The 26,277-nt window shown below is 49.8% G+C and overlaps 1 protein-coding gene across 4 annotated transcripts in view; it reads left to right on the plus strand.

Annotated features, from left to right (window-relative positions):
* LOC103065697 (major histocompatibility complex class I-related protein 1-like) overlaps nt 1–24,861 on the plus strand; it is a 42,318-nt gene extending 17,457 nt beyond the window's left edge. For 2 of the 4 annotated variants that reach the window (XM_088129635.1, XM_088129632.1), the window contains exons 4-10: nt 12,523–12,801; nt 13,269–13,544; nt 15,354–15,638; nt 16,066–16,158; nt 19,393–19,419; nt 21,022–21,120; nt 24,366–24,861. In XM_088129635.1, the coding sequence (XP_087985761.1) occupies nt 12,523–12,801; nt 13,269–13,544; nt 15,354–15,638; nt 16,066–16,158; nt 19,393–19,419; nt 21,022–21,120; nt 24,366–24,457 (1,151 nt within the window). In that variant the 3' untranslated portion in view covers nt 24,458–24,861. Of the gene's footprint in view, nt 1–12,522; nt 12,802–13,268; nt 13,545–15,353; nt 15,639–16,065; nt 16,159–19,392; nt 19,420–21,021; nt 21,121–23,338 lie in introns of all 4 variants that reach the window. The other 2 variants (XR_015793634.1, XM_088129633.1) reach the window with 2 other exon arrangements.
* Nucleotides 24,862–26,277: the final 1,416 nt, after the last annotated feature.

The following is a 26,277-nucleotide window of genomic DNA, read 5'->3' on the forward strand; positions in this document are numbered from 1 at the left end:
TATAATATCCCTTACGCCTCAACCCCTCTATACCTACCTAAAGGTTTCTTTTTGTTATGTGGACATGAAGCTTACACCTATGTTCCAGCCTATAGTTCAGGGGGCCCTTGTGCCATAGGGCGCCTGACCTCTCTATATGCCCTGCCTCCAATGCAAGCGCACCCATCAAAAGAAAAAGAAAAAGGGAGCTGCCATCTGATTGTGAGAGTGATGTGACACTCTTGTCCGAAACAGAAGCCATGGCTCTGGCCCTCTCCTTAGTAGGGGTTCCTGCACTAAGTGGAAGAACTTATCTGGACCTAAGGAAGGTGGCCTGCCTCCTGGCTAAAAGTGTCAACCTTACATCCTCTCTCATTGCAGCCCTCACTGAAGAAGTCACTGAGATCAGGAGGGCGGTCATTCAAAATCGGATAGCTATAGACTATCTCCTATTAAGGGCAGGACAAGGCTGTGAATCTTTTCAAGGTCTTTGTTGCTTTAACCTAACCAACAATGAGAATTATATTGAAGCAAAACTAGCCAAGTTGAAGACCTTAGCCTCTCGCATATCCGAGGATCCAGAGGGATGGAATTGGTCGTGGCTCACTAGTTGGTTACCTAACTTTGCTTGGTTAAAACAACTTTCTGTACTAACTATTGGCTTCATTGCCTTACTGGTCCTAGTATGTTGCTTAATGCAATGCCTCCCTGCTTGTGGGAATTAGCTGTCCCAGTGTGTGAAGCCCCGGGTCCGGGACGAGGGAGCAATCCTGTTAGCCAGGTTTGAGGCCCAACAGAGGCGTGAAAAGAAAAAGGGGGGATTGTGAGAAGGCAGGGAGAAGTGAGGGCCTCAAACGAACCATGTTTGCTAAGGGAGAGCGCTGTGCACCCTGGGGCAGCCTGGGGGGGGTGGCAGGAGGGAGGATGGGCAGAAGGCACACTCGCACCAGAGTGGAGAGGGGCGGCAGGAGGGAGGAAAGACTGCAGGCAAGAGGCACGTTCGCTCCAGAGTGAAGAGAAACGGCAGGGGGCGGCTGTCGGGTCAAGTGGGGATTGGAATGTGTATTGCGCTGATTGGATTCGGAAAGTGGAATGTCTGCGGTTTTGCGGTTAATTAGCGGCGCTCCGGGGCGGTAAAAAAGGTGAGATTGTGAGCCAAGCCCTCGTAGGAGGGGAGGACAGATAGGGGGTATAAAAACCTGTCAGACCTTGCTTCGGGGTTCCTCCATTGCTGCGGGAGGGACCCACCTTTGCAAACGTGCCCAATAAAAACTTCTGTCTACTGGACAACCGAACCCGTGTCTGTCGTTTTCTGACAAAATTGGCGAGCCAGGCAGGAGTCCTCGACGTGGACCGGACTGTGGGGAACCGGTGAGTAATCGGCCGTAACACCCCGTTGAGGTGTCTCCCGTTTTCCCCGGAGTCGGGTCCGGGATGGGACTCCAATCGCCAGTCAGACAGAAGTAAAGAGGAAGTCGGCCGACGAGGAAGACCTCCGGGAGGTCTGGTGAGTACAACCTACCCATAATCTCGGGGAGATTAGCGTGGTTACGAGGCGTTGGACGCCGCAAGGGGACAGAAGAGTCCGGGACCTTCTGTAAGGTGGGAAACGTAGTCAGGAAGGATGGGTAAGGCGCAGAGTAAGAGTGTAAGGCCAGGGGCCAGTGGGAAAAACACAGTAGGGGGAATCCCCACGGATTCTCCATTAGGACAATTGTTGCAACAATGGGAGACACCCTGGTTGTGTCCATTCACCAGGGGTCTGGAAAAACCGACCATGATAACTTTGTGCACTAAAGAATGGCCAAAATATCCACTAGTGGACCCCGAATTCCCCTACCATTGGGATACTCTTGGAATCCCCAGTAATTACTGGGTGACCCAACTAAAAAACTACATTGTGGAGCATAAAATGTTAACACAGGAACCCTATGTGGAAGTCTGGTTCCATGTTCATTGGGAGGGGCCTCGACCCAAGTTAGCCAAACTTTTTGTCCAAAAAGAACAGGAGGATGAGGAGGACCTCTGGCTGACTGGACCTCAATGGGGGCCGCCACCTCCTCCTCCTCCTCCTCTTCCTACCGCTCCCCCTCCGGCGCCCCCACCCTATCCCGGGCTGCGGAAAGAGCTGGACCAGCTGAACCAAGACATTCAGAACTTGTCCTTTATTCTAAGGTCGGCCAGTGCCTTCCCCGTCCTGGAGGTCCCGAACGGAACGAACGCACAGGAGGTGGCTGTCACCAGTTACTTAACGGTTCCCATCAAACCCAGTGAGTTGTGGAAAAAAAAAAAAAAAGAGACCCTCCCTCGTATGCAAGAGAACGCCCATACCGCCGCCGAACAATTGGAACTTTTTCTCGGCCCGGTGGAATACTCCTGGGGGAACTGAATTACATTTTAGCCCACCTCTATACGCCAGAAGAGAGGGGCCAGATTTGGCGAGCTGCGCTCGGGACTTGGGAGCAAAGGAATGCAAATGTCCCAAATGCCCCGGCCGCAGATACTAAATTCCCTCTGGCAGACCCAAATTGGGATCCCAATAATGCTGAACATCGGGAGAACATGAGAGGAGTTTCCCCCTGTACGACTAGGGCGTTCATGGTTCCCCAACCGGGACCCACGGGGAACCCTTGGTAAACATCACGGTGGGTCCCACTGGCGAGGAACAGCAGTTCCTCGTGGACACCGGAGCCTCTCGAACATCGCTGTGCCAACCGATCCCAGGGATTGCGAAATCCCGGGGCACGTCGGTATCGGTGATGGGGGTGGGAGGCTCTCCGGTCAAGGCAGACGTACTGGAGGGAGTGAGACTGGAGTGGAATGGGAAGGAGGTAACTGCAGATGTGTTACTGATCCCACAGGCAAGAGTGAACTTGCTGGGAAGGGATCTAATGGGTAGTCTAGTAGTGGAGTTGTGGAATGTGGAACAGGCAGAAAGGATGTGTTTGTTGCGAGAGGCGGACGTGGAGGTTGTGAACCCTGAGGTATGGGCAGGGGAGGGGGGGCGGGTCGGTTTCGCATCGCCCTAATTAGCATCCCCTTGAAACCAGGGGTGACGGGTTTGCGGCAAGCCCAATACCCGCTGTCCCGGGATGGGAGGCGTGGGCTGAAGCAACAACTGAGATGGACGGTGCTGCCCCAGGGGTACACCGAGAACCCCCTCTTGTTTGGACAGGCATTGGAAGAGAAACTCCAGGGGTTCCGGGCCCCTGGGGGTTCTCGGGTGCTGCAGTATGTGGATGATTTGTTGGTGTCTGGAGAGAAGGAAGTAAAGGTGAGAGAAGACTCAGTGGCTTTATTGAACTGGTTGGCTGAGGAAGGATTGAAGGTGTCAAAAGGGAAGGTCCAATTTGTGGAAAGGGAGGTCAAGTATTTAGGACATGTACCCCGGAAGGGCGAGAAGTTGATTGATCCTTCTCGGATACAGGGGATAATGCAGTTGAAGCCCCCTCATACTAAAACGGAGGTGCGGCGGTTTCTGGGTCTAGTAGGATATTGCCGGCTATGGATAGATGAGTACATGAGCAAGGCTCAGTTTCTGTATGAGAAGTTGAAAGGATCATCTGACAGGGTAGAATGGACAGAGAGGGACACAGAGAAGTGGGGAGAATTACGAAGGAGCCTGGTGACGGCCCCGGCTCTGGCTCTACCGAACCTGGCCCTCCCCTTTCACCTATACGTTACAGCCCATGGGGGAACCGCCATTGGAGTACTGACTCAGAGACGGGCTGGGAAATATCAACCAGTGGCCTTCCTGAGCAAAGCCCTAGAACCGGTGGTGAGGGGATGGCCGACTTGTGTGCAGGCAGTGGCTGCCGCTGCTGTGTTAGTGACAGAAGGGAACCCCATCAGATCTTAAGTGTGCTTAGTCAGCAGGCGGCTGCTTGGATGACAGAAGGAAGGATGTTGAAATATGAGACAGTTCTCCGGATAAGTCCTGATGTGGTGGTAGGAACAGACAGGAATTTGAACCCAGCGGAGTTTCTTGCGGGGGAGCGGAAAGAATGGGAGCCGGCGGAGCACAAGTGCTCCACCCTGTTGCAGCTGCAAACAAAGACCCGGGAGGACCTGCAGGAGGTCCCGCTGGAGGAGGGTGAGGTCTGGTTTGTGGATGGGTCTAGCCGAGTAGAGCAGGGACAAAGGAAGTCAGGGTACGCGATAGTGACTGCGGAGGGAGAGACAATAGAGAAGGGGGCACTACCAGCGGACTGGTCGGCTCAGCTGTGTGAAGTGCACGCTTTGAAACGGGCACTAGAGTTGGGAAAGGGAGTGTCCCTCACCGTCTACACAGACTCGCGATACGCCTGGGGAGTAGTGCACACTTTCAGGAAAATTTGGCTGGAACGGGGTTTACTCACAGCTGCTGGAAAGGGAAGGTTGCAGGGAGGAAGCAGGTCATTGGGTTACAATTGAGGGGACCCCAGTAGTGAGCCGTGCTGACATGAGGGGGATGGTGGAGAAACTGCACGAAGGGTCTCACGGGGGGTGCAGGCTTTGGTAGACACTGTAAAGCTGTGGTACTGGAGCCTGGGGGTTCGATGGGAACTCCACACCCCTTGGCATCCTGACTCCAGTGGGAAAGTGGAAAGGGCCAACGGGGTGTTGAAGCAACATCTCACCAAACTGGGATTGGAAACAGGGCTACCTTGGACAAAGACACTTCCGGTTGCCCTGCTTCGAATGCGGACAGCCCCTCGCAAGGATGTGGGGGTCTCCCCGTTCGAGTTGATGATGGGAAGACCTTTCCTGGCTCCAATGGGAGAGCCTATCCCCGAGCTAAAGGATGCCTTCCTAAGAAAGTATCTCTTGGTACTGTCACAATCTCTCTTGTCTCTAAGAAAACAGGGACTCCTCGCTCAACGGCCCCCCTTGCTGAAAGACCAACACCCCCACAAGCCAGAGGATTGGGTCCTGATAAAGACGTGGAAGGATGAGAAGCTGAAGCCGTCTTGGGAGGGACCATACCAAGTTCTCCTGACAACTGAATCAGCGGTTCGGACCCGACAGGGGGGTTGGACCCACTACCATCGGGTTAAGCGAGCTCCCGACCCCCGACCATGGACTGCCCAACCGGGAGACGGACTCAAAGTAAAACTTAAAAGGAACTGAACTAAGGCAGGGGAGGAGATGACCAACATAAAGGCGTAGAATTGGCACAGACAGCTTTGAACAGCACAACTTTTTGTGTGGGGCAACTCTTGACTGTGAATGGTGTCACCTCCACCTGTTTCTTTGGAATGCCCATCAGCTTGGAAGCATTGAAGAATGTTATTCAGATAGCGAATATTGATATCACTGGGGATGATCCCCCGTGGGGGGGGATGTTCTATCATTTTGGGTCTTCTCCCACACCAAGACCCTGGACTAATCAAAGGCAAATGGCTCTAAATCTCTTGGGGATAACCAATGCAACTCAATGTGTATATTTCAACAATACCCAGAACCGGACCCCCATTGCCCTCAAAAGGTCCTGCTTTCACTTGTGGAGGGGTCTATAATATCCCTTACGCCTCAACCCCTCTATACCTACCTAAAGGTTTCTTTTTGTTATGTGGACATGAAGCTTACACCTATGTTCCAGCCTATAGTTCAGGGGACCCTTGTGCCATAGGGCGCCTGACCTCTCTATATGCCCTGCCTCCAATGCACGCGCACCCATCAAAAGAAAAAGAAAAAGGGAGCTGCCATCTGATTGTGAGAGTGATGTGACACTCTTGTCCGAAACAGAAGCCATGGCTCTGGCCCTCTCCTTAGTAGGGGTTCCTGCACTAAGTGGAAGAACTTATCTGGACCTAAGGAAGGTGGCCTGCCTCCTGGCTAAAAGTGTCAACCTTACATCCTCTCTCATTGCAGCCCTCACTGAAGAAGTCACTGAGATCAGGAGGGCGGTCATTCAAAATCGGATAGCTATAGACTATCTCCTATTAAGGGCAGGACAAGGCTGTGAATCTTTTCAAGGTCTTTGTTGCTTTAACCTAACCAACAATGAGAATTATATTGAAGCAAAACTAGCCAAGTTGAAGACCTTAGCCTCTCGCATATCCGAGGATCCAGAGGGATGGAATTGGTCGTGGCTCACTAGTTGGTTACCTAACTTTGCTTGGTTAAAACAACTTTCTGTACTAACTATTGGCTTCATTGCCTTACTGGTCCTAGTATGTTGCTTAATGCAATGCCTCCCTGCTTGTGGGAATTAGCTGTCCCAGTGTGTGAAGCCCCGGGTCCGGGACGAGGGAGCAATCCTGTTAGCCAGGTTTGAGGCCCAACAGAGGCGTGAAAAGAAAAAGGGGGATTGTGAGAAGGCAGGGAGAAGTGAGGGCCTCAAACGAACCATGTTTGCTAAGGGAGAGCGCTGTGCACCATGGGGCAGCCTTGGGGGGGTGGCAGGAGGGAGGATGGGCAGAAGGCACACTCGCACCAGAGTGGAGAGGGGCGGCAGGAGGGAGGAAAGACTGCAGGCAAGAGGCACGTTCGCTCCAGAGTGAAGAGAAACGGCAGGGGGCGGCTGTCGGGTCAAGTGGGGATTGGAATGTGTATTGCGCTGATTGGATTCGGAAAGTGGAATGTCTGCGGTTTTGCGGTTAATTAGCGGCGCTCCGGGGCGGTAAAAAAGGTGAGATTGTGAGCCAAGCCCTCGTAGGAGGGGGAGGACAGATAGGGGGTATAAAAACCTGTCAGACCTTGCTTCGGGGTTCCTCCATTGCTGCGGGAGGGACCCACCTTTGCAAACGTGCCCAATAAAAACTTCTGTCTACTGGACAACCGAACCCGTGTCTGTCGTTTTCTGACAAAATTGGCGAGCCAGGCAGGAGTCCTCGACGTGGACCGGACTGTGGGGAACCGGTGAGTAATCGGCCGTAACACCCCGTTGAGGTGTCTCCCGTTTTCCCCGGAGTCGGGTCCGGGATGGGACTCCAATCGCCAGTCAGACAGAAGTAAAGAGGAAGTCGGCCGACGAGGAAGACCTCCGGGAGGTCTGGTGAGTACAACCTACCCATAATCTCGGGGAGATTAGCGTGGTTACGAGGCGTTGGACGCCGCAAGGGGACAGAAGAGTCCGGGACCTTCTGTAAGGTGGGAAACGTAGTCAGGAAGGATGGGTAAGGCGCAGAGTAAGAGTGTAAGGCCAGGGGCCAGTGGGAAAAACACAGTAGGGGGAATCCCCACGGATTCTCCATTAGGACAATTGTTGCAACAATGGGAGACACCCTGGTTGTGTCCATTCACCAGGGGTCTGGAAAAACCGACCATGATAACTTTGTGCACTAAAGAATGGCCAAAATATCCACTAGTGGACCCCGAATTCCCCTACCATTGGGATACTCTTGGAATCCCCAGTAATTACTGGGTGACCCAACTAAAAAACTACATTGTGGAGCATAAAATGTTAACACAGGAACCCTATGTGGAAGTCTGGTTCCATGTTCATTGGGAGGGGCCTCGACCCAAGTTAGCCAAACTTTTTGTCCAAAAAGAACAGGAGGATGAGGAGGACCTCTGGCTGACTGGACCTCAATGGGGGCCGCCACCTCCTCCTCCTCCTCCTCTTCCTACCGCTCCCCCTCCGGCGCCCCCACCCTATCCCGGGCTGCGGAAAGAGCTGGACCAGCTGAACCAAGACATTCAGAACTTGTCCTTTATTCTAAGGTCGGCCAGTGCCTTCCCCGTCCTGGAGGTCCCGAACGGAACGAACGCACAGGAGGTGGCTGTCACCAGTTACTTAACGGTTCCCATCAAACCCAGTGAGTTGTGGAAAAAAAAAAAAAGAGACCCTCCCTCGTATGCAAGAGAACGCCCATACCGCCGCCGAACAATTGGAACTTTTTCTCGGCCCGGTGGAATACTCCTGGGGGAACTGAATTACATTTTAGCCCACCTCTATACGCCAGAAGAGAGGGGCCAGATTTGGCGAGCTGCGCTCGGGACTTGGGAGCAAAGGAATGCAAATGTCCCAAATGCCCCGGCCGCAGATACTAAATTCCCTCTGGCAGACCCAAATTGGGATCCCAATAATGCTGAACATCGGGAGAACATGAGAGGAGTTTCCCCCTGTACGACTAGGGGGGTCATGGTTCCCCAACCGGGACCCACGGGGAACCCTTGGTAAACATCACGGTGGGTCCCACTGGCGAGGAACAGCAGTTCCTCGTGGACACCGGAGCCTCTCGAACATCGCTGTGCCAACCGATCCCAGGGATTGCGAAATCCCGGGGCACGTCGGTATCGGTGATGGGGGTGGGAGGCTCTCCGGTCAAGGCAGACGTACTGGAGGGAGTGAGACTGGAGTGGAATGGGAAGGAGGTAACTGCAGATGTGTTACTGATCCCACAGGCAAGAGTGAACTTGCTGGGAAGGGATCTAATGGGTAGTCTAGTAGTGGAGTTGTGGAATGTGGAACAGGCAGAAAGGATGTGTTTGTTGCGAGAGGCGGACGTGGAGGTTGTGAACCCTGAGGTATGGGCAGGGGAGGGGGGGCGGGTCGGTTTCGCATCGCCCTAATTAGCATCCCCTTGAAACCAGGGGTGACGGGTTTGCGGCAAGCCCAATACCCGCTGTCCCGGGATGGGAGGCGTGGGCTGAAGCAACAACTGAGATGGACGGTGCTGCCCCAGGGGTACACCGAGAACCCTCTCTTGTTTGGACAGGCATTGGAAGAGAAACTCCAGGGGTTCCGGGCCCCTGGGGGTTCTCGGGTGCTGCAGTATGTGGATGATTTGTTGGTGTCTGGAGAGAAGGAAGTAAAGGTGAGAGAAGACTCAGTGGCTTTATTGAACTGGTTGGCTGAGGAAGGATTGAAGGTGTCAAAAGGGAAGGTCCAATTTGTGGAAAGGGAGGTCAAGTATTTAGGACATGTACCCCGGAAGGGCGAGAAGTTGATTGATCCTTCTCGGATACAGGGGATAATGCAGTTGAAGCCCCCTCATACTAAAACGGAGGTGCGGCGGTTTCTGGGTCTAGTAGGATATTGCCGGCTATGGATAGATGAGTACATGAGCAAGGCTCAGTTTCTGTATGAGAAGTTGAAAGGATCATCTGACAGGGTAGAATGGACAGAGAGGGACACAGAGAAGTGGGGAGAATTACGAAGGAGCCTGGTGACGGCCCCGGCTCTGGCTCTACCGAACCTGGCCCTCCCCTTTCACCTATACGTTACAGCCCATGGGGGAACCGCCATTGGAGTACTGACTCAGAGACGGGCTGGGAAATATCAACCAGTGGCCTTCCTGAGCAAAGCCCTAGAACCGGTGGTGAGGGGATGGCCGACTTGTGTGCAGGCAGTGGCTGCCGCTGCTGTGTTAGTGACAGAAGGGAACCCCATCAGATCTTAAGTGTGCTTAGTCAGCAGGCGGCTGCTTGGATGACAGAAGGAAGGATGTTGAAATATGAGACAGTTCTCCGGATAAGTCCTGATGTGGTGGTAGGAACAGACAGGAATTTGAACCCAGCGGAGTTTCTTGCGGGGGAGCGGAAAGAATGGGAGCCGGCGGAGCACAAGTGCTCCACCCTGTTGCAGCTGCAAACAAAGACCCGGGAGGACCTGCAGGAGGTCCCGCTGGAGGAGGGTGAGGTCTGGTTTGTGGATGGGTCTAGCCGAGTAGAGCAGGGACAAAGGAAGTCAGGGTACGCGATAGTGACTGCGGAGGGAGAGACAATAGAGAAGGGGGCACTACCAGCGGACTGGTCGGCTCAGCTGTGTGAAGTGCACGCTTTGAAACGGGCACTAGAGTTGGGAAAGGGAGTGTCCCTCACCGTCTACACAGACTCGCGATACGCCTGGGGAGTAGTGCACACTTTCAGGAAAATTTGGCTGGAACGGGGTTTACTCACAGCTGCTGGAAAGGGAAGGTTGCAGGGAGGAAGCAGGTCATTGGGTTACAATTGAGGGGACCCCAGTAGTGAGCCGTGCTGACATGAGGGGGATGGTGGAGAAACTGCACGAAGGGTCTCACGGGGGGTGCAGGCTTTGGTAGACACTGTAAAGCTGTGGTACTGGAGCCTGGGGGTTCGATGGGAACTCCACACCCCTTGGCATCCTGACTCCAGTGGGAAAGTGGAAAGGGCCAACGGGGTGTTGAAGCAACATCTCACCAAACTGGGATTGGAAACAGGGCTACCTTGGACAAAGACACTTCCGGTTGCCCTGCTTCGAATGCGGACAGCCCCTCGCAAGGATGTGGGGGTCTCCCCGTTCGAGTTGATGATGGGAAGACCTTTCCTGGCTCCAATGGGAGAGCCTATCCCCGAGCTAAAGGATGCCTTCCTAAGAAAGTATCTCTTGGTACTGTCACAATCTCTCTTGTCTCTAAGAAAACAGGGACTCCTCGCTCAACGGCCCCCCTTGCTGAAAGACCAACACCCCCACAAGCCAGAGGATTGGGTCCTGATAAAGACGTGGAAGGATGAGAAGCTGAAGCCGTCTTGGGAGGGACCATACCAAGTTCTCCTGACAACTGAATCAGCGGTTCGGACCCGACAGGGGGGTTGGACCCACTACCATCGGGTTAAGCGAGCTCCCGACCCCCGACCATGGACTGCCCAACCGGGAGACGGACTCAAAGTAAAACTTAAAAGGAACTGAACTAAGGCAGGGGAGGAGATGACCAACATAAAGGCGTAGAATTGGCACAGACAGCTTTGAACAGCACAACTTTTTGTGTGGGGCAACTCTTGACTGTGAATGGTGTCACCTCCACCTGTTTCTTTGGAATGCCCATCAGCTTGGAAGCATTGAAGAATGTTATTCAGATAGCGAATATTGATATCACTGGGGATGATCCCCCGTGGGGGGGATGTTCTATCATTTTGGGTCTTCTCCCACACCAAGACCCTGGACTAATCAAAGGCAAATGGCTCTAAATCTCTTGGGGATAACCAATGCAACTCAATGTGTATATTTCAACAATACCCAGAACCGGACCCCCATTGCCCTCAAAAGGTCCTGCTTTCACTTGTGGAGGGGTCTATAATATCCCTTACGCCTCAACCCCTCTATACCTACCTAAAGGTTTCTTTTTGTTATGTGGACATGAAGCTTACACCTATGTTCCAGCCTATAGTTCAGGGGGCCCTTGTGCCATAGGGCGCCTGACCTCTCTATATGCCCTGCCTCCAATGCAAGCGCACCCATCAAAAGAAAAAAGAAAAAGGGAGCTGCCATCTGATTGTGAGAGTGATGTGACACTCTTGTCCGAAACAGAAGCCATGGCTCTGGCCCTCTCCTTAGTAGGGGTTCCTGCACTAAGTGGAAGAACTTATCTGGACCTAAGGAAGGTGGCCTGCCTCCTGGCTAAAAGTGTCAACCTTACATCCTCTCTCATTGCAGCCCTCACTGAAGAAGTCACTGAGATCAGGAGGGCGGTCATTCAAAATCGGATAGCTATAGACTATCTCCTATTAAGGGCAGGACAAGGCTGTGAATCTTTTCAAGGTCTTTGTTGCTTTAACCTAACCAACAATGAGAATTATATTGAAGCAAAACTAGCCAAGTTGAAGACCTTAGCCTCTCGCATATCCGAGGATCCAGAGGGATGGAATTGGTCGTGGCTCACTAGTTGGTTACCTAACTTTGCTTGGTTAAAACAACTTTCTGTACTAACTATTGGCTTCATTGCCTTACTGGTCCTAGTATGTTGCTTAATGCAATGCCTCCCTGCTTGTGGGAATTAGCTGTCCCAGTGTGTGAAGCCCCGGGTCCGGGACGAGGGAGCAATCCTGTTAGCCAGGTTTGAGGCCCAACAGAGGCGTGAAAAGAAAAAGGGGGGATTGTGAGAAGGCAGGGAGAAGTGAGGGCCTCAAACGAACCATGTTTGCTAAGGGAGAGCGCTGTGCACCATGGGGCAGCCTTGGGGGGGTGGCAGGAGGGAGGATGGGCAGAAGGCACACTCGCACCAGAGTGGAGAGGGGCGGCAGGAGGGAGGAAAGACTGCAGGCAAGAGGCACGTTCGCTCCAGAGTGAAGAGAAACGGCAGGGGGCGGCTGTCGGGTCAAGTGGGGATTGGAATGTGTATTGCGCTGATTGGATTCGGAAAGTGGAATGTCTGCGGTTTTGCGGTTAATTAGCGGCGCTCCAGGGCAGTAAAAAAAGGTGAGATTGTGAGCCAAGCCCTCGTAGGAGGGGGAGGACAGATAGGGGGTATAAAAACCTGTCAGACCTTGCTTCGGGGTTCCTCCATTGCTGCGGGAGGGACCCACCTTTGCAAACGTGCCCAATAAAAACTTCTGTCTACTGGACAACCGAACCCGTGTCTGTCGTTTTCTGACAATCGTTTGACACAATTTGAGGTTATTATCATCCTGCAAAACTGTTGGTTCCTGCGTACAGGTCAAAACTAGTTTTTCTGCCAAGGTGAGATGGAGATCTCTGCCTCCCCCCTCTCCCCCCCAATCTCTGACATCCAGAAGTGTTGGAGAACAACAACCCTGCTGCCCAGCCCAGGGAGGCAACCAGCTCGGAAGAGGCTCTTGCACACAGACCTGGAGAACAGCACGGGGGTGGGGTTCAGCTGCAGACCCCCATAACTCTGCCCTCTTTCCTCCCCCCAGCCTCCTCCTCCTCCTGGCACTCCCTCTACTATTCCTACACCTTCGTCTCAGAGCCCAGCCAGGGGCTGCCCCGGTTCAGCATCCTGGAGTCCCTGGATGACCAGCCCATCGCTCGCTATGACAGCAACACGCAGGAGTATCGCTCACTAGCACCTTGGATGGAGGAGGTGAAGAAGCAGGAGCCCCTTTGGGAGGAGTACGCTGGAATAGCAAGGAAGGCAGAGCAGGACTTTGGGAGAAACCTGGTGACCCTGCAGAAGTACTACAACCGCAGTGAGGGTGAGTTGTGTGTGTGTGTGTGTGTGTGTCTATCCCTACTGTGTTCTGTCTTACCTGCAGCAGAAGAGGAGGGAGGGAGGGGAGCTGCGGCTGCAGGAAGGAGGAGAAAGGCAGAGATGCTCCTTCCCCATTTAGAAATTCCCATCCTGCCTCCCCTTTGCTATAAGGAGGGGAGGAAGAGGGTCTAGACTGTGGGGTTGGATGGAAAAAGAGCCCCCTCTGAAGAAAAGGCCTTTCTCCATATTCTCATAGGGGAGAACAGTTCACTCTTATCAGTTTCCTTTAGAGAATCCATCCTGGAGGACATTTTTCAGATGAATCTGTCAGGGTTGATTCCTAGTGACCACATAGATCTTCTTCAGGATGATCTATCCCCAACCTGGCCCTTCAGGTCTCCCAATGGTGTGTCCATCACCACAGGAATCAAATCCCTTCTGATCTCTCTGCTTCCTTGCGTGTCTCTTCAGGATTTCACACCTTGCAGTGGAGGTATGGCTGTGAGCGGAACGACTATTCAGAATTAAGAGGTTCCGACCAGGATGGTTACGATGGGAGGACTTATATCAGCTTTGACAAGCAGACTCTCAGCTGGACAACATATGATGCAGCAGCTCAACTATCCAAGAGGAAGTTGGAGGGGGACCCGTCAGTTGCCAAGCACATAGAATACTACTTGAAGGAAACTTGCATTAAGATGCTGTCGAAGCGCCTGACGTATGGGAAGGAAGCTTTGTTGAGGACAGGTTTGGATGAGATACTTTGGGGAGAGGAGCTTCCTGGGAAAGTGGCAGTTCTTTATACGCTTCTTCTCCTACACACACATCAGTCCTTGTTTGCATGACCCACAATCATGCCTTTGCATCTTGCAGATGCAGATGAGTGGGGAATCTCTCCTTTAACTCTTCTATGCGTTGAGTAATCTCTTGAAGCAGAAAAGTAATATTCCAGCAAAAAGACAGGATTAGGCTTGGAGGTGCTCCATTTTTGCTTGAAAGGAAGAGATTTTTGAGTTCACTTTTTGGTGGAGCAGCATTTGGGAAAAAGCACCCCTCCTCCCTGCATTGTCCAGTCCTTCTGTTCCCCCCCCCCCCCCCCAGTCCCTCATGGATGGAAGGAGCAAAGCCAGCAGAATTGGAGGAATCATCCCTGAAGCTTCTTGGGAGGGGAAGGTGGAGCATTTCAGATCACTGAGGAAGGGGGGAAATGGGCAAATGCTTTGCTTAACCTTCTGAACCTCCCTGCCCCTGCCCCTGCCCCTGCCCCTGCCCCTGCCCCTGCCCCTGCCCCTGCCCCTGCCCCTGCCCCTGCCCCTGCCCCTGCCCCTGCCCCTGCCCCTGCCCCTGCCCCTGCCCCTGCCCCTGCCCCTGCCCCAGTTCTGCAGGAAATGAGGGCTGCTGGTCTCTCTGCCTCAAGATGGTTCCACCTCGCAATCCCACTCCTCCTTATCTTTTAGGGAAAGGGAAGAATAAATGCTTTGCTCCTGAAAGGCTCTTGCGACCCTGGGAAGGGTTGCTCGGGGTGCCTGGCCTTTCCATTGAAAGTTGCATTGGGTTTCAGGATTCCTTTCCTGATCCATCACGGTCAAGCCAGGCCAGGCAGTTGGGATGTTTCTCTGTGCCCACGGGCATCTGTAGCAAAATGGCAGTTCCAGGAGGTGGAAGGCCAGAGACCAGGCACCTCCTCTCAGGAGGCCCTTTCTCTGGGTGGTCTTCCCCCGTGCCAGACCCACTTCTTTGGCTGGTCCTCCTGCCACCATCCATCTTCCCGGAGCAGCTCGTCTGGGATCTTCCCTTGGCCCTGTTGTGTGAGAGAGGCAGGGCTGTCAGCACCCGACTTGTTCGTTTCTATCAAAAGTGTGTTTTGTGTTAGACCTTGCGACAGACACAACAGCATCCTTTTTCATTTCCTTCTGCTGAGGGGGAATTGCTGCTTCACAGCCCAGTCACCCATCTTGGAAAGATTATTTCAAAGTTATTGGCTACCCCTTTTCAAGTATTAGAATTGGACTACTCTGGTGATCTTTGCAACTGGGTTCCGGGTCATTTGGAACCCCCTGCATGCGTTTCCCCAACATGAGAATTGTCCACAGCTTCCTGTTCTTTGACCGGTTTTCAGTCTGTCAGAGAATTTCACTTCTGATCCTAGAATTGCTGAATTTGCTCAGGAGGCTTTGCTGAGGGCTTCTGTGATGCCTTTACACTGTCCCACTTTTTGCTGACCTTCCTAGGGCTGAGTAGTCTATATTTCTGTGAATTTATATCTCATAAGCAATGCTACCCTAGTCCACCCTGCTTGTTGCGAAGTGTAACGGTGTAACTTAACTGTGCCCCAGGGCCTGTATGTCACCTCTCTGCTCCATCAGAAAGGGTGCTGTAGCCCTGGAAGTGGTGCAATAAAGGACATCAAAGGATCAAGAGGCTGGAGGGTCTCCTCCTCAGAGCTTAAAGGGAGAAGAAAGTTGAGGCTGGTTGGGAAGACTTCTCTTGCTGGTGAAATTCACATTTTATTCATTGAGAAGCTCCGTGTTCATTCTGATCCTGTCATTTCTGCAGAGCCTCCAGCAGTAAAGACGATGGTTAAGGCAGAGTTCCCTGGCATGGAAATTCACATCTGCCGAGTCGATGGTTTCTTCCCCAAGGAGATCAAAGTGACATGGAGAAAGGATGGAGAGGTCTGGCTGCAGGACACCTCCCATGGGTTTGTTGCCCCCAACTCAGATGGGACCTACCATTTCTGGCTCAGCATCAGGATCAATAGGAATGACAGGAATCACTTCCAGTGCCACGTGGAGCATGATGGCTTGCAGAAGCCTCTGAATGTGGTCTTGCAGATGCCTGGTGAGTGTTTGGGAAGGGTGAAAGGATGGAGGGGCAGAGGCATTTTCACCAAGAAGGAGGGGGTCTTGGTCCATGGCTACTCTTTGACCTTGCTTTAGACATTGCTGTGCTCCTCCTTGGAATATGCCTCCTCCCTTCTAGACCCTGGACCTAATGTCGGGGTCAAGGACCGAAGCAGGTGGCTGTCTTTCTGCTTCTTATTTTCAGTGGCTGTGATGCAATGACTTTTCCCTAGATGCAGATAATCCCACCTTCAAGCTATGGGATCCTTGGAGTGGGGGATGATGGGTGAGGGTTCTTCTCCTGGGATATTCCAATTTCATGAACACTTCTGAACTTCTTTGTGCACTGTGAGTTCTCCTTAATGGAATAACACAAATATTTCCTATTTATCTTCAGTTTTCCCCCTCTTTTTCCTCTTCTTTAGCACTGCACCCAGGGGACATCACAATCATTGTTCTGGCAGTCCTCACAGTTCCATTTATATTGGTAGTTACTGTATACTTGAAGTTGTACTGTGGTAAGTAAATGGGGAATGCATGTTGTGGTTGGAGGGAATTCCTTTCTGGGGGGTTCACAGAAGTTCGCAGTGCATACTTTCCCTTTGAGGGATGTTGCATGGATGTGTTAAGTAGAAACAAACCATTATTCCACCCCAAACACTCAAACCCCATTCCTTATGATGGACACCTTCATTGTCTCACAGTGGTTCTTGCTGGAAGATCAGAGGAGTGGGGTTCCACTGAAGGAATGGGACCTTTTCTTGATTTTTGGAAAGTCCTCCCCCTCTGCTAATGACAGTTGCCAGAATGGCCAGTGGCCCCTTGCCTTCCTGGGGCGGTTAGGAAAATCCCTGAGAAGCTTCTGTCCAGGAGCTCTTCCTAGCCAGACTGGATGACTTTTGCAACTGGGCACAATTTCAGCTCCAACTCTCTGACTTCTTCCTGCAGTGGTACACATACAAGTACAAACTTCCTTCTTTTATATAGTAATTTTATTAAAGATTACAATTAGAAAGAGAAAAAACTAATACAAACTAAGAAAAATATAAAAGAGTAAAAAGGAAAGATAGAAAGTGCAGAAATAATAGAAAGAAAAATAGAAAAGACAGAAAAATAAAAAAAAATGAGAAGAAATTACTTCCCCCTTCATCATAACAAGTATAAACAATTTTAGTAACTTATCAACTTCTCTGAAAATACAACAAAATATCTCTTCTTCCCACATCTACTCTCTGATCTATAAACAAATCTGTAAAGCCTTGTCATTTGGTCTTGGCCAGCAAAAGTCCAGGAAGGGTTACCATAGATAACAACGTATCAATTTGAACCTTGACCAACTTTTCATTCCTTCCCTTTACTTTTAACCATCTTAATCTTTAATCCCTTCAAATAATATCCCAGAACTTGATTTCATTTTCTCTTTACCTCTTCTCACAAGATCCTTATAAACTTTAACAGTTCTCTTTTGTACCTGCAACAAAAGGAAGTTATCCAAGTCACTTTTCTGGTTTGTTATTTGCATATCCTTTTCAATTATTAAGTCATCAGCCGGCTACATTTGCATATCCAGTATAGCATCTTTTTCCATATCATTCTTATAGCCTGTCCTTTTAAAATCCACTTTCAAATCAGCCTTAGTCTCAGTCTTTTCCAGTAAAACCTGTTCCTCTTCCATATCATCTTTTAAACACAGTCTATTTATGATGGCAGACGCTCTTAAAATTAACTTCTGGGGCCACCGTTCAAAATTACCCTTCAGTATGTCCAATGTCCAACTATTTTGCTCCTTTCTGTATCAGTAACTCAAATGTAAGTGTTCTTCTCCTTTAGTTTAATTTTTAGTTCCTTCTAATTCCCTCTGCTATCCAACCTTCAGAGTCTCATCCTATCATGTTTTTTTTCTTTAATTCAAAACATCAGCATTTTCCCATGGGAAGGATTCTTATAATTAATTTCAAAAACACTTAACATGTTTAAAACTTTCTAAAAAGAACGTTGTAATCACCCTTTGATGTTTATTCAATACACACACACACACACACACACACATACAGTGTGTGTGTGTGTGTGTGTGTGTGTGTGTATGCTTAAATTTGTATTTAAAACTTCTGGTGAGGATTCATGGCACACTAGATGTCCCTGAAGGAGTGGGAACAGCATTGTGGTGGAGATCGGTGGCCAGACAGTGAGTTTTGGCTGGCAAAGTCTCTCCGGAGAACGGAGAGATCATGAGATTGTACTCCAGACAGCTGCTCCTCATGAGTAAAGGAGTCAAGGGATTCCATCAAGCTCACAACAGCAGTGTGAGTCACCCAGCAATGTGTGAGTCGCCCAGAGTTCCCCCATTGGGGGGAGATGGGTGGGGGAGAAATTTAATAAACAAACAAACAAACAAACAAATAAAATGTAGTCTTTATGGACATGATGTTTGCCAAGCCTCATTTCTTAATCACTTTTGGAATTGCTTCTTAATTGCTTTTCAACTATTAAGAACCTTTGGAATGACAAGTTTCTAGCATTTGCAGGGAGGGTTCCCTTCAATCCTTAGAGGAAAAAGTTTTAAATACAAGTGCAAACCTCCAAAGCATCTCCAGGTAGGTGGGATGCGTTTCATCTGGTTTTGACTCTGAAAGAGAGGAGATGTCATCTGAGGAGGAAGGGTGTTAACATCTGTCTTTGCTATCTTCTGGCCAGGTACAAATGGTTGGCACCCTGGAGTTTTCTTGGGCAACGGACCCATTCAAATTGTCTGTCCAGTGCATGATGGTGGTTGAGCATTTCCAGAGGGCACTTGGGGAGTTTCCCCAAACCTGGCAGGCAGTTCATCAGAGGGTGGGTAAGGTTAGGAACTGATTCAGACACACACAGAGCTGAGAGATCAATTATAGAATCATTTATTCCGCTTTACATCAGATTACAATAAGTAAGTAGTGGGCCCCGGAGGCATCGTTTTGCAGGGTTTGCACTCCTACCTGAGCAGACAATTCCAGTTGGCAACTCAGGAGAAGCAGGGGAGGCCAGGGCCACTCCAGTATGGAAGGCCTTGGGGCTCAGTCCTTCTTATTTAATATCTGTATGAAGCTGCTGGAGGAGGTTGTCTGCTGGTTTGGGGCAAGGCTTGGCCCAGGGTGGCGTGGAAGTCTTGAACCGGAGGTTCTGGAGACTGTTAAGAGACTGGATGGAGAGAAGCAAAGACAGATTAAACCCTTGCACGATGGAGGTGACAGTTATCAGTAAATTTATTTATTTATTTATATTTCAAATTTGGTCACCGCCCATCTCACTAGGAAGTCACTCTGGGCAGTTTACTGAAAAAGAAAAAAAAAAAATTAATTAAAATATAATAAAAACACAATAAAAATACAATAAAAACCACATTCGTACATTAAGAATAGTAATATTTAATAATAAATAATAGTAAAAAATACCTTGGCTATCTGGAATTTTCTGTCTTGGTAGTTGCCATAGATGGGTCCGGCTCCATCGGAAGCCACACGCCCATGGCTTGGTCCTCCGGGCATCCCAGCAGGGGGTGGCTCTGCCTGGCAGAAGGGAGCTTGATCCAGCTGCAGCTGGTGCCCCCGTTGCAGCAGCTGATGCTTGTAGGCATCTGAAAGCATTTCTGCCGTTGCTCAGTGCAGCGTCCAGGAGATCTCACCAGCCCTTCTCTCAGGGCTCTTAGGAGAAAGCTGGAAAAGGATCTCCTTGTGCGTATTGCTTTCAGTCCTAACTCTCTGATTCTCTTCCTGCAGCTAAAAGAATATCCAAGAGACGATGCGGTGAGTGACCTCTTCTCCTTTGTGACTTTTCTGCACCAAAGTTAATGGGGACAGAAGCAGATCAGCACCTCTGTCTGGGCAGATGGGCAAGCGCTCAGCTGAGTTGGGGAGGGTGGCATTTCAAACTCCAGCCCACAGACAAATCACAGCCACCTTGCCTGTGCTGGTCAGGCTGGAAAATGGGGAAATCGTAAAGCGATGTACAGCTGTTTTAAATGCAGTCATTTTTGAAAACTCACAATTTATGTCATGCTTTTCCCTCAAGCTGTTTTCTCCAGGGAGGGGAGACATTAAAGTACTTCTTTTAATTAAATGTGTTGTTTATAAACATTCCTGTTATTAAGTGCTGAATGCCGACATCTGTACTGGGGTTCTCCTCTTAAGCGGGTCCTTCCTCTTCCTGCCACGGCGCTTCCTGCAGTGGCAACATTCGTGCTGCTGCCTGGATTGCTCGTGGGCTTTGTTACGTGGCCCCCCCCACAGAGCAATCAGCGGCTTTCGCTTCATTGGCTCCTTTTGACCAGTTGCAGAAACAGGGGGAAGAATGAGGGGGCATTTGCTTCTGGTGCCCACCCTGAGGCCACACGGACCTGGTGGGCTCCCGAGGAAGAGCCGGTGGACTCCGTGGCCAGAATGGAGCCCCTTAGTGCAGGGCGCCTAGGGAGGTACCAGGGGAGGGGTGCCATATGCAGGCTGCTTCTGGCTCCTGAAAGGTCACTGGTGGAAGCAGGCCTGAAGCAAAAACATGGAAGTGGTTTTTCATTATTTTATTTGGCAATCTGCTTCCAACTTTCTGGCTTAACCTCGAGCCTGTTTGTTGGTGTCCCATCCCAGAATTTGCCAGCCTGATCTTGCCTGGCTTTTTGGGATCAGCCAAGATCAACTAAGTGCTGTCATCCGGCTGGGACAGTAACACGGACGTTGCCCTTCTTGGCAAATGCCTTCTGCTTTCCAGAGTCACCTTCTGCAACTCAGGTAAAGCAGGTTGCCTCAGTTGTCCTTGTGACCCGCCCTGGCCCTAATGCAATTAAATTTTCCTGCCTGTCTGAAATACTCACCAGTAGGTTAATACATAGTGCAAAACCTCTCAGACAAAGGTGAGGAGCCCATTTCTAACACAGGGATTTGTTCAAAGAGGGGATAGTGGGAAGGGGAGCTGCTTCTGTGATGTCCCAAAAATGTGGACCTTTTCTGGAATAATTTTCATCAACTTAGATCACCCCAGTCAGAAAAAAAGAAGATTTGGATTTTCTCTTCAGTAATTTCCCCCTTTTCCTCTGCTTTATTTTAGCATCCATAGCCATCACTTTCTGCCTTCTGCTACTGAATGTTTTCCTTGCGGCTCTCCTGTACTACCTCCGCGAGTAAACAGTGGTGGCATCTACTGGGAGTCACTGGTGGGAGGGACGGTCTTTCTAGACGAATTTCTTTCTTTGGGTATTTTCTTCTAACGATTTTCCACTTCAAACTTGACCGGCCTGCTCTGCCTTGGGAATAAGAGCAATCCATGTTCCTACAATCTTTAGTCACTGCACACCCCTCCCATAAAAAGAAAGAGCATTTTGAGTTTCTCTTCAGAGGTTTTTTTTTTCTTTTTTCCAGCTTTAGAGCCCAGATGGGAGTTCATGGTATTCTGGCTTCTTTTGGCCATTGGCCTGGTGTTGGTGATTGCCAGATTCATTCAGTGGTTCAGGTGGATCAGTGAGTAAAGTCTGTGTTCATTTTATGGAATGTAGATTGGGGAGTGTGTGTTTTTCTCATGAGTTTCTTCCTGGGGGAGGGGTTCAGTACCACCCAAATCTGGCCTGGCATCCCAACAGAGTTGTGTTGACCTTTGGCCTTCTGAGGGTGATTGCCATACTGCACTCATTATGAGGAGCATTAAGTAAACAGTGGGCATTTCTGGTATGAGTTTTGGGGACTGTAATCTGTATCGTTTCTGACAAATTTCTCCCTGGAAAAGGGGGTTCCGAGAGTGCCTGATGTGGGGTCTGTGGGCTGGCCTTCTCTATCCCCTTCTTCTTCAGTACCATTCCCCAGAGTTTAGCCCAGCTCCTGGCGGCTGGCACAGAGATTCCTCTGCAGGGACGCAGGTGGGAGCAGGCTCCTTTTGACCAATCGCAGAAACAGGGGGAAGAATGAGGGGGCATTTGGCTCTGGTGCCCACCCTGAGGTCACATGGACCTTGCGGGCTCCTGAGGAAAAGCCGGTGGATTCTGTGGCCAGAATGGAGCCCCTTAGTGCAGGGCACTTAGGGAGGTATGAGGGGAGGGGCGCCATATGCAGGCTGCTTCTGGCTCCTGAAAGGCCATTGGTGGAAGCAAAAATATGGAAGTGATTTTTCATTATTTCATATGGCAATCTATTTCTAACTTCCTGGTTTAACCTAGAGCCTGTTTGTTGGTGTCCCATCCCTGAATTAGCCAGCCTGATCTTGCCTGGCTTTTTGGGATCAGCCAAGATCAACTAAGCGCTGTCATCCGGCTGGGACAGTAACATGGACGTTGCCCTTCTTGGCAAATGCCTCCTGCTTTCAGGAGTCCTGTTCTGCATCTTAAGCAGAACCCGAATAAAAAGGAAAGCTTTAATGATGGAAATTTGGCTGAGTTTGAGTGATTTTTTTTTTTTTTTTTTTGCCATTAGTCTCTCACGGAGCTTCAGGATTCCACAGAACTTTGTTTAAAAAGCTCCACACTAAACTGTGCTGGGTGGTAAAAACTTTTGTGACTGTTAAGAGCCTCAGGAGGACCCCTTAACATTGGGTGAAGTGTAAACACTTGGTAAATGCAGTTCCACTGAAGTAATTGTAAAGGGATGCCATTTTGGGGCACCACACCCCCACTTTACCCCGAGTTGTCTGTAATCAACCAGAAAAGGGTTCTTGGAGTCATGATGGAAAATCAGTTAAGATGCTGACTAAGAGTGTGGTAGGTGTGAAAAAAACACATTCCTCAGAAAGTCCCAATGACCAAAGGAGAGTTTATCCATTTGCCTCCCAAGGAAGGAGGGCTGGAGGAATCCATTCTTTAAGAAAGAGTCCGACTGGACCTTTCCCCTCGAGGCTCTTTCTTCTCTGACCGTCTCGTGGCACCAGCTGCAGTGGCCTCTGGGCATCACCTAGGCAGAGAGGGTAGGTTGGTGACTGAGTCTGGCTTAGAAGCTGAGCAGAATTGCTTCATCCTGGGATGGGAGACTACCAGGAAATCCAGGGGTGTAGTCAACAGTGAGATGCTAATCCCCCTCCATTCTGGGAGAAGGTGATGAAAAGCCACCCATGTTGTCTTCCCAAGGAAAGAATCTGGATGAGTCTATGAAAGCCCCAAAGTCAAGCACAATGAATGGATGCTTTATGTTCTCTCTGGTTTTAACATCTGTTGTCTCCTCCAATATATTTAGCTCCAAGGATAGCCAAGTAGTGACAAGGATGGGGTCTTCTCTGATAGTTACTGCCTGAAATGTCCCCCCTAAAGAGACACTTTATAGCCAGATGCTGGGAGGCTAGTGGGCTTCCTTGAGCAGTTGGATGTTCTTATGGTCTTACGGATCCTGGAAAGTTGAAATAAGAGCCCCTTTTCACATTGGCAGGTTGATAATTTAGTTCTGTGTTTTTAAATGTCCCCACTGATCTTTATTTTCACCTTTTATCTCTTTCTTCCACTGCCGTTCAGTGAGGTATTCCTAACTAGGTGTCAACACCTAGCTGATTTTGGCTGGTCTCCAGAAAAGCCAAACAGGGTCAGTTGTGGTTAGTATCTGGACCATCAGGAAATCACCAGTTGTAGGCTAGACTGGGAAGTTGAAAAAACATCCTGGAAGGTGGCAACAGCAAACCACCTCTGTACTGTCAGCAAGAAAACTATCCAAATATCAGACCTCTTTCTCTTCTCATCACTGATCACCTGTCCTTTCTCCCCTTCAGAGAGTTTGCATAAGAGTAACCCAGAGTCCACCGATTCAGGCCAGAATAACACCAAGGACTCTCTCCTGCAAGAGGAGTCTCACCTCTGAAAACAATGCTGGTGAAGAAAACCAGCGGGACAGCCTCAGATGTTAGTGGAGCTCTTAAATTAATCCCGTTTACATTCTCTCCCTTACAACCTCTTATGGTCCAGAAGAGATGGGAAGCGCTTTCTGGTTGGATTCCCCAGCCCCGCTCATTCAGTGCGAGGAGACAGCCCTGGTTGCCATTTGATATGGACAACCAGTGGGCCATCTAGAACTTCTGATCAGAAGACCTAGAAGAGGATCCAGCTTCAGGCCAGAAAACCAAACTCCCCCAGTACTGCCGGTGGGGGACTAATGGCTGCTTAACCGATTCCTTTGCCTGGGAACTGACGCCATGGTTGCAGGGGTAGAGCAGGATCCCTGTAGTCTGAAGAATTCTCCGGATGTGAAGGAGAATCCCTGAAATCAACCCAGATGCTCTCTGGACAGCCGTTTCTTGTGCGGAGAACCTGAAGCAGAAGTCTTTGTGACTGACTTGTGGTGAGCGGCTGGGAGACGGGGCTTTTCCATCCTGTTTGAGGCTGTGCCGTAGCGGAAATGTAGGACCCTGAAGCTGACCTCCCCATTTCCAAAACACATCTAAAATGGTCTATTACTCTTTTGGATGAAGAGAGGCTTTTTTTGGCAACAGATAAGTGTATCTTCTTGGTGCCTTTCATATTTTCAACGCTTACTTAAAAAAAGAACTGATTTGGACTTTGGGATTTATATATTGAGCAAAGATTTGAAGGGCTGAATTATTGGGTGTTTTTATGAAACAAGTGAATTTGGTTTTCTGGACCTTAGAAAGTTAATGTTGTTGAATCTGTACTTGTGAGATGGAAGCTTGAGATTGCTGGTTAAAGATTTCTGGGGGAAAGCTGCTTTTCCTCACTTTCCTGAGATGCTTATTGGAGGAGCTTTGTAAACTAAAGCACTCTGAAACCTTGCTTTTTACCCAGGTTTCTTCTGTCTGCAAGGCCTGTTACGGCTGCAGTTTACCAAGGTCCATACGGTACCCACTCCAATGATGTTCCAGAAGGCCTTGACCTAGAAGGGGATCCAGCTTCAGAAGAGAGAACCAAACTCCCCAACCCTCTCTGAAGAACCTCACTTCTTCTTCCTCCAGGATGTCCATGATAGGAATGGAAGGTTGAGCAGAAAGGTACTGAGGAGAGCAACATATTGGCCATATGAAGTTAGCTCAAGCAGTTTGAGCTTAAAATTGACAGACTGCCCAAACGTGTGAAAGTGTATTCAGCTCAGGCCTTGGCTGCCTGGAGTCTTTGGTCCTGAAGTTATTGCCATTAACTTTATTGGAAGAAGTAGAGGAAATCCATTTTACTTAACTAACCTTTGAAATAACAAGCATATTCTTGTAAATTGGTGCTCCTTTTTTTTTTACAAGCTGTGGACGTGGTTTGTTTTTAGTTTAAAATCTGGTTAATGCAACATAAAGCATTACTCAGCATCTATTGGATACTACAGAGAAGAAGACCTTCCCCCGAGGGGGAGGCCCTGCTCACCATCGCTCGTGCCTTGGCCATCCTCGTGGGATGCACGTGGAGCTGCCCTTGAAAACGACGTGGAAGCTTCGGCGAGTCAGAACGCGGTGCTTGGGCTGTGTGTGGGTCAGCCGCGAAGCATCGCCGCTGTGAGAATGGGAATGGCTGCCGGTTTCTTTCCAGGTGCAGTTCAGTGGCCTTTTGGGTATCTTTGGGGCTGCCTGTTTTCAGGGATGATTGTCCCTCCACTCAGATCAGGAGAGAAGGTTTTCCCGAGGCCCTTCCCCGACTGACTAGCATCTGCAAGGCCCAGCAAGTCGGACCTTCTCAGTTGCTGGCCTCCACCTCTGGAATGGCATCGCCCCAGGGATGAGATTGGGCCACATAGTCTTAATTTTTTTGAAAAGCCACAGAGCCTCACCTTTACAATCTGCCTTGAGGACTTGACATAGTAGCTTTATTCTCTTTGCAGGATAATGTCTGGATGGGGGGTGTTCTCTCTGGCTGGGCAACGGGATAAGATATTTTTATGTATCTATCTTGTACGTCATTTCTTCACTGGGGTAATGATTTTGAATATTTGGGCAGACTATTTGAGTTGCCGATTAAATATATAAATAAATTTATTTTTTAAAATATTTTTTTAAAGAAATGATAAAGAGTTCTTTTTCATTTCATATTTGTTATGCATACTGCATAGTTCTTACTCTGTAAATTTAAGTCACACCACTTGGCAATATTTGAAGAATGTTGAACTACATATCTGTATTTTTTTAATAGGTTTTAATTTTTTTACAAACCGAATAAAGAAAAAAAAATGAAGGCAGTGACTCTTTCCTTATTTCCACCGCACGCTTCAGCTGGGTACCGAACCAGCCCATGTCCTGCCTTGGCGCAATACATCGAGCCATCAACCATCCAAGTGGGGTGATTCTCACGGCACTCTAAGCCCTAGAAAGGAAAAGCCCCCAAGCCGGGGTCAAGAATCTCAAACTGAGCAGGTTGGACGAATGCAGACGGGAGGTCTGAGTAACTGGCCAGGCCACCCAGCGGGTCGTTTGAACTGTGCCTTCGCACCACACCCGTGTCCCGGGAAGGGAAGAATTAGGTCAGAGGCACAAAGCGAGATGTGACTGATATTTGGGTGAGGGAGTTGGGGGATCGCCTTCTCGCGCTCCTTCAGAGGCCGGGGGGAGGGAAGGAGGGCGGCCCCGGTATCCCTGAAGGTTTGTGCGTTAAGTTGTGGCTTTTAAGTGAGGACTAACTGTGCAAGATAATGTTGAGATTCTAATCAAAAGTCTAAACAGTTCTCCTCCTAATGGCACTAGCAATTGTGCAAAACGTGGCTACCCTTTGGGATGTTTTAGAA

The sequence above is a fragment of the Python bivittatus genome, unplaced genomic scaffold, assembly GCF_059951505.1.
Source record: "Python bivittatus isolate LINGU-HERP-01145 unplaced genomic scaffold, Pbiv_v1 ctg000810_np1212, whole genome shotgun sequence".
Lineage (NCBI taxonomy): Eukaryota > Metazoa > Chordata > Lepidosauria > Squamata > Pythonidae > Python > Python bivittatus.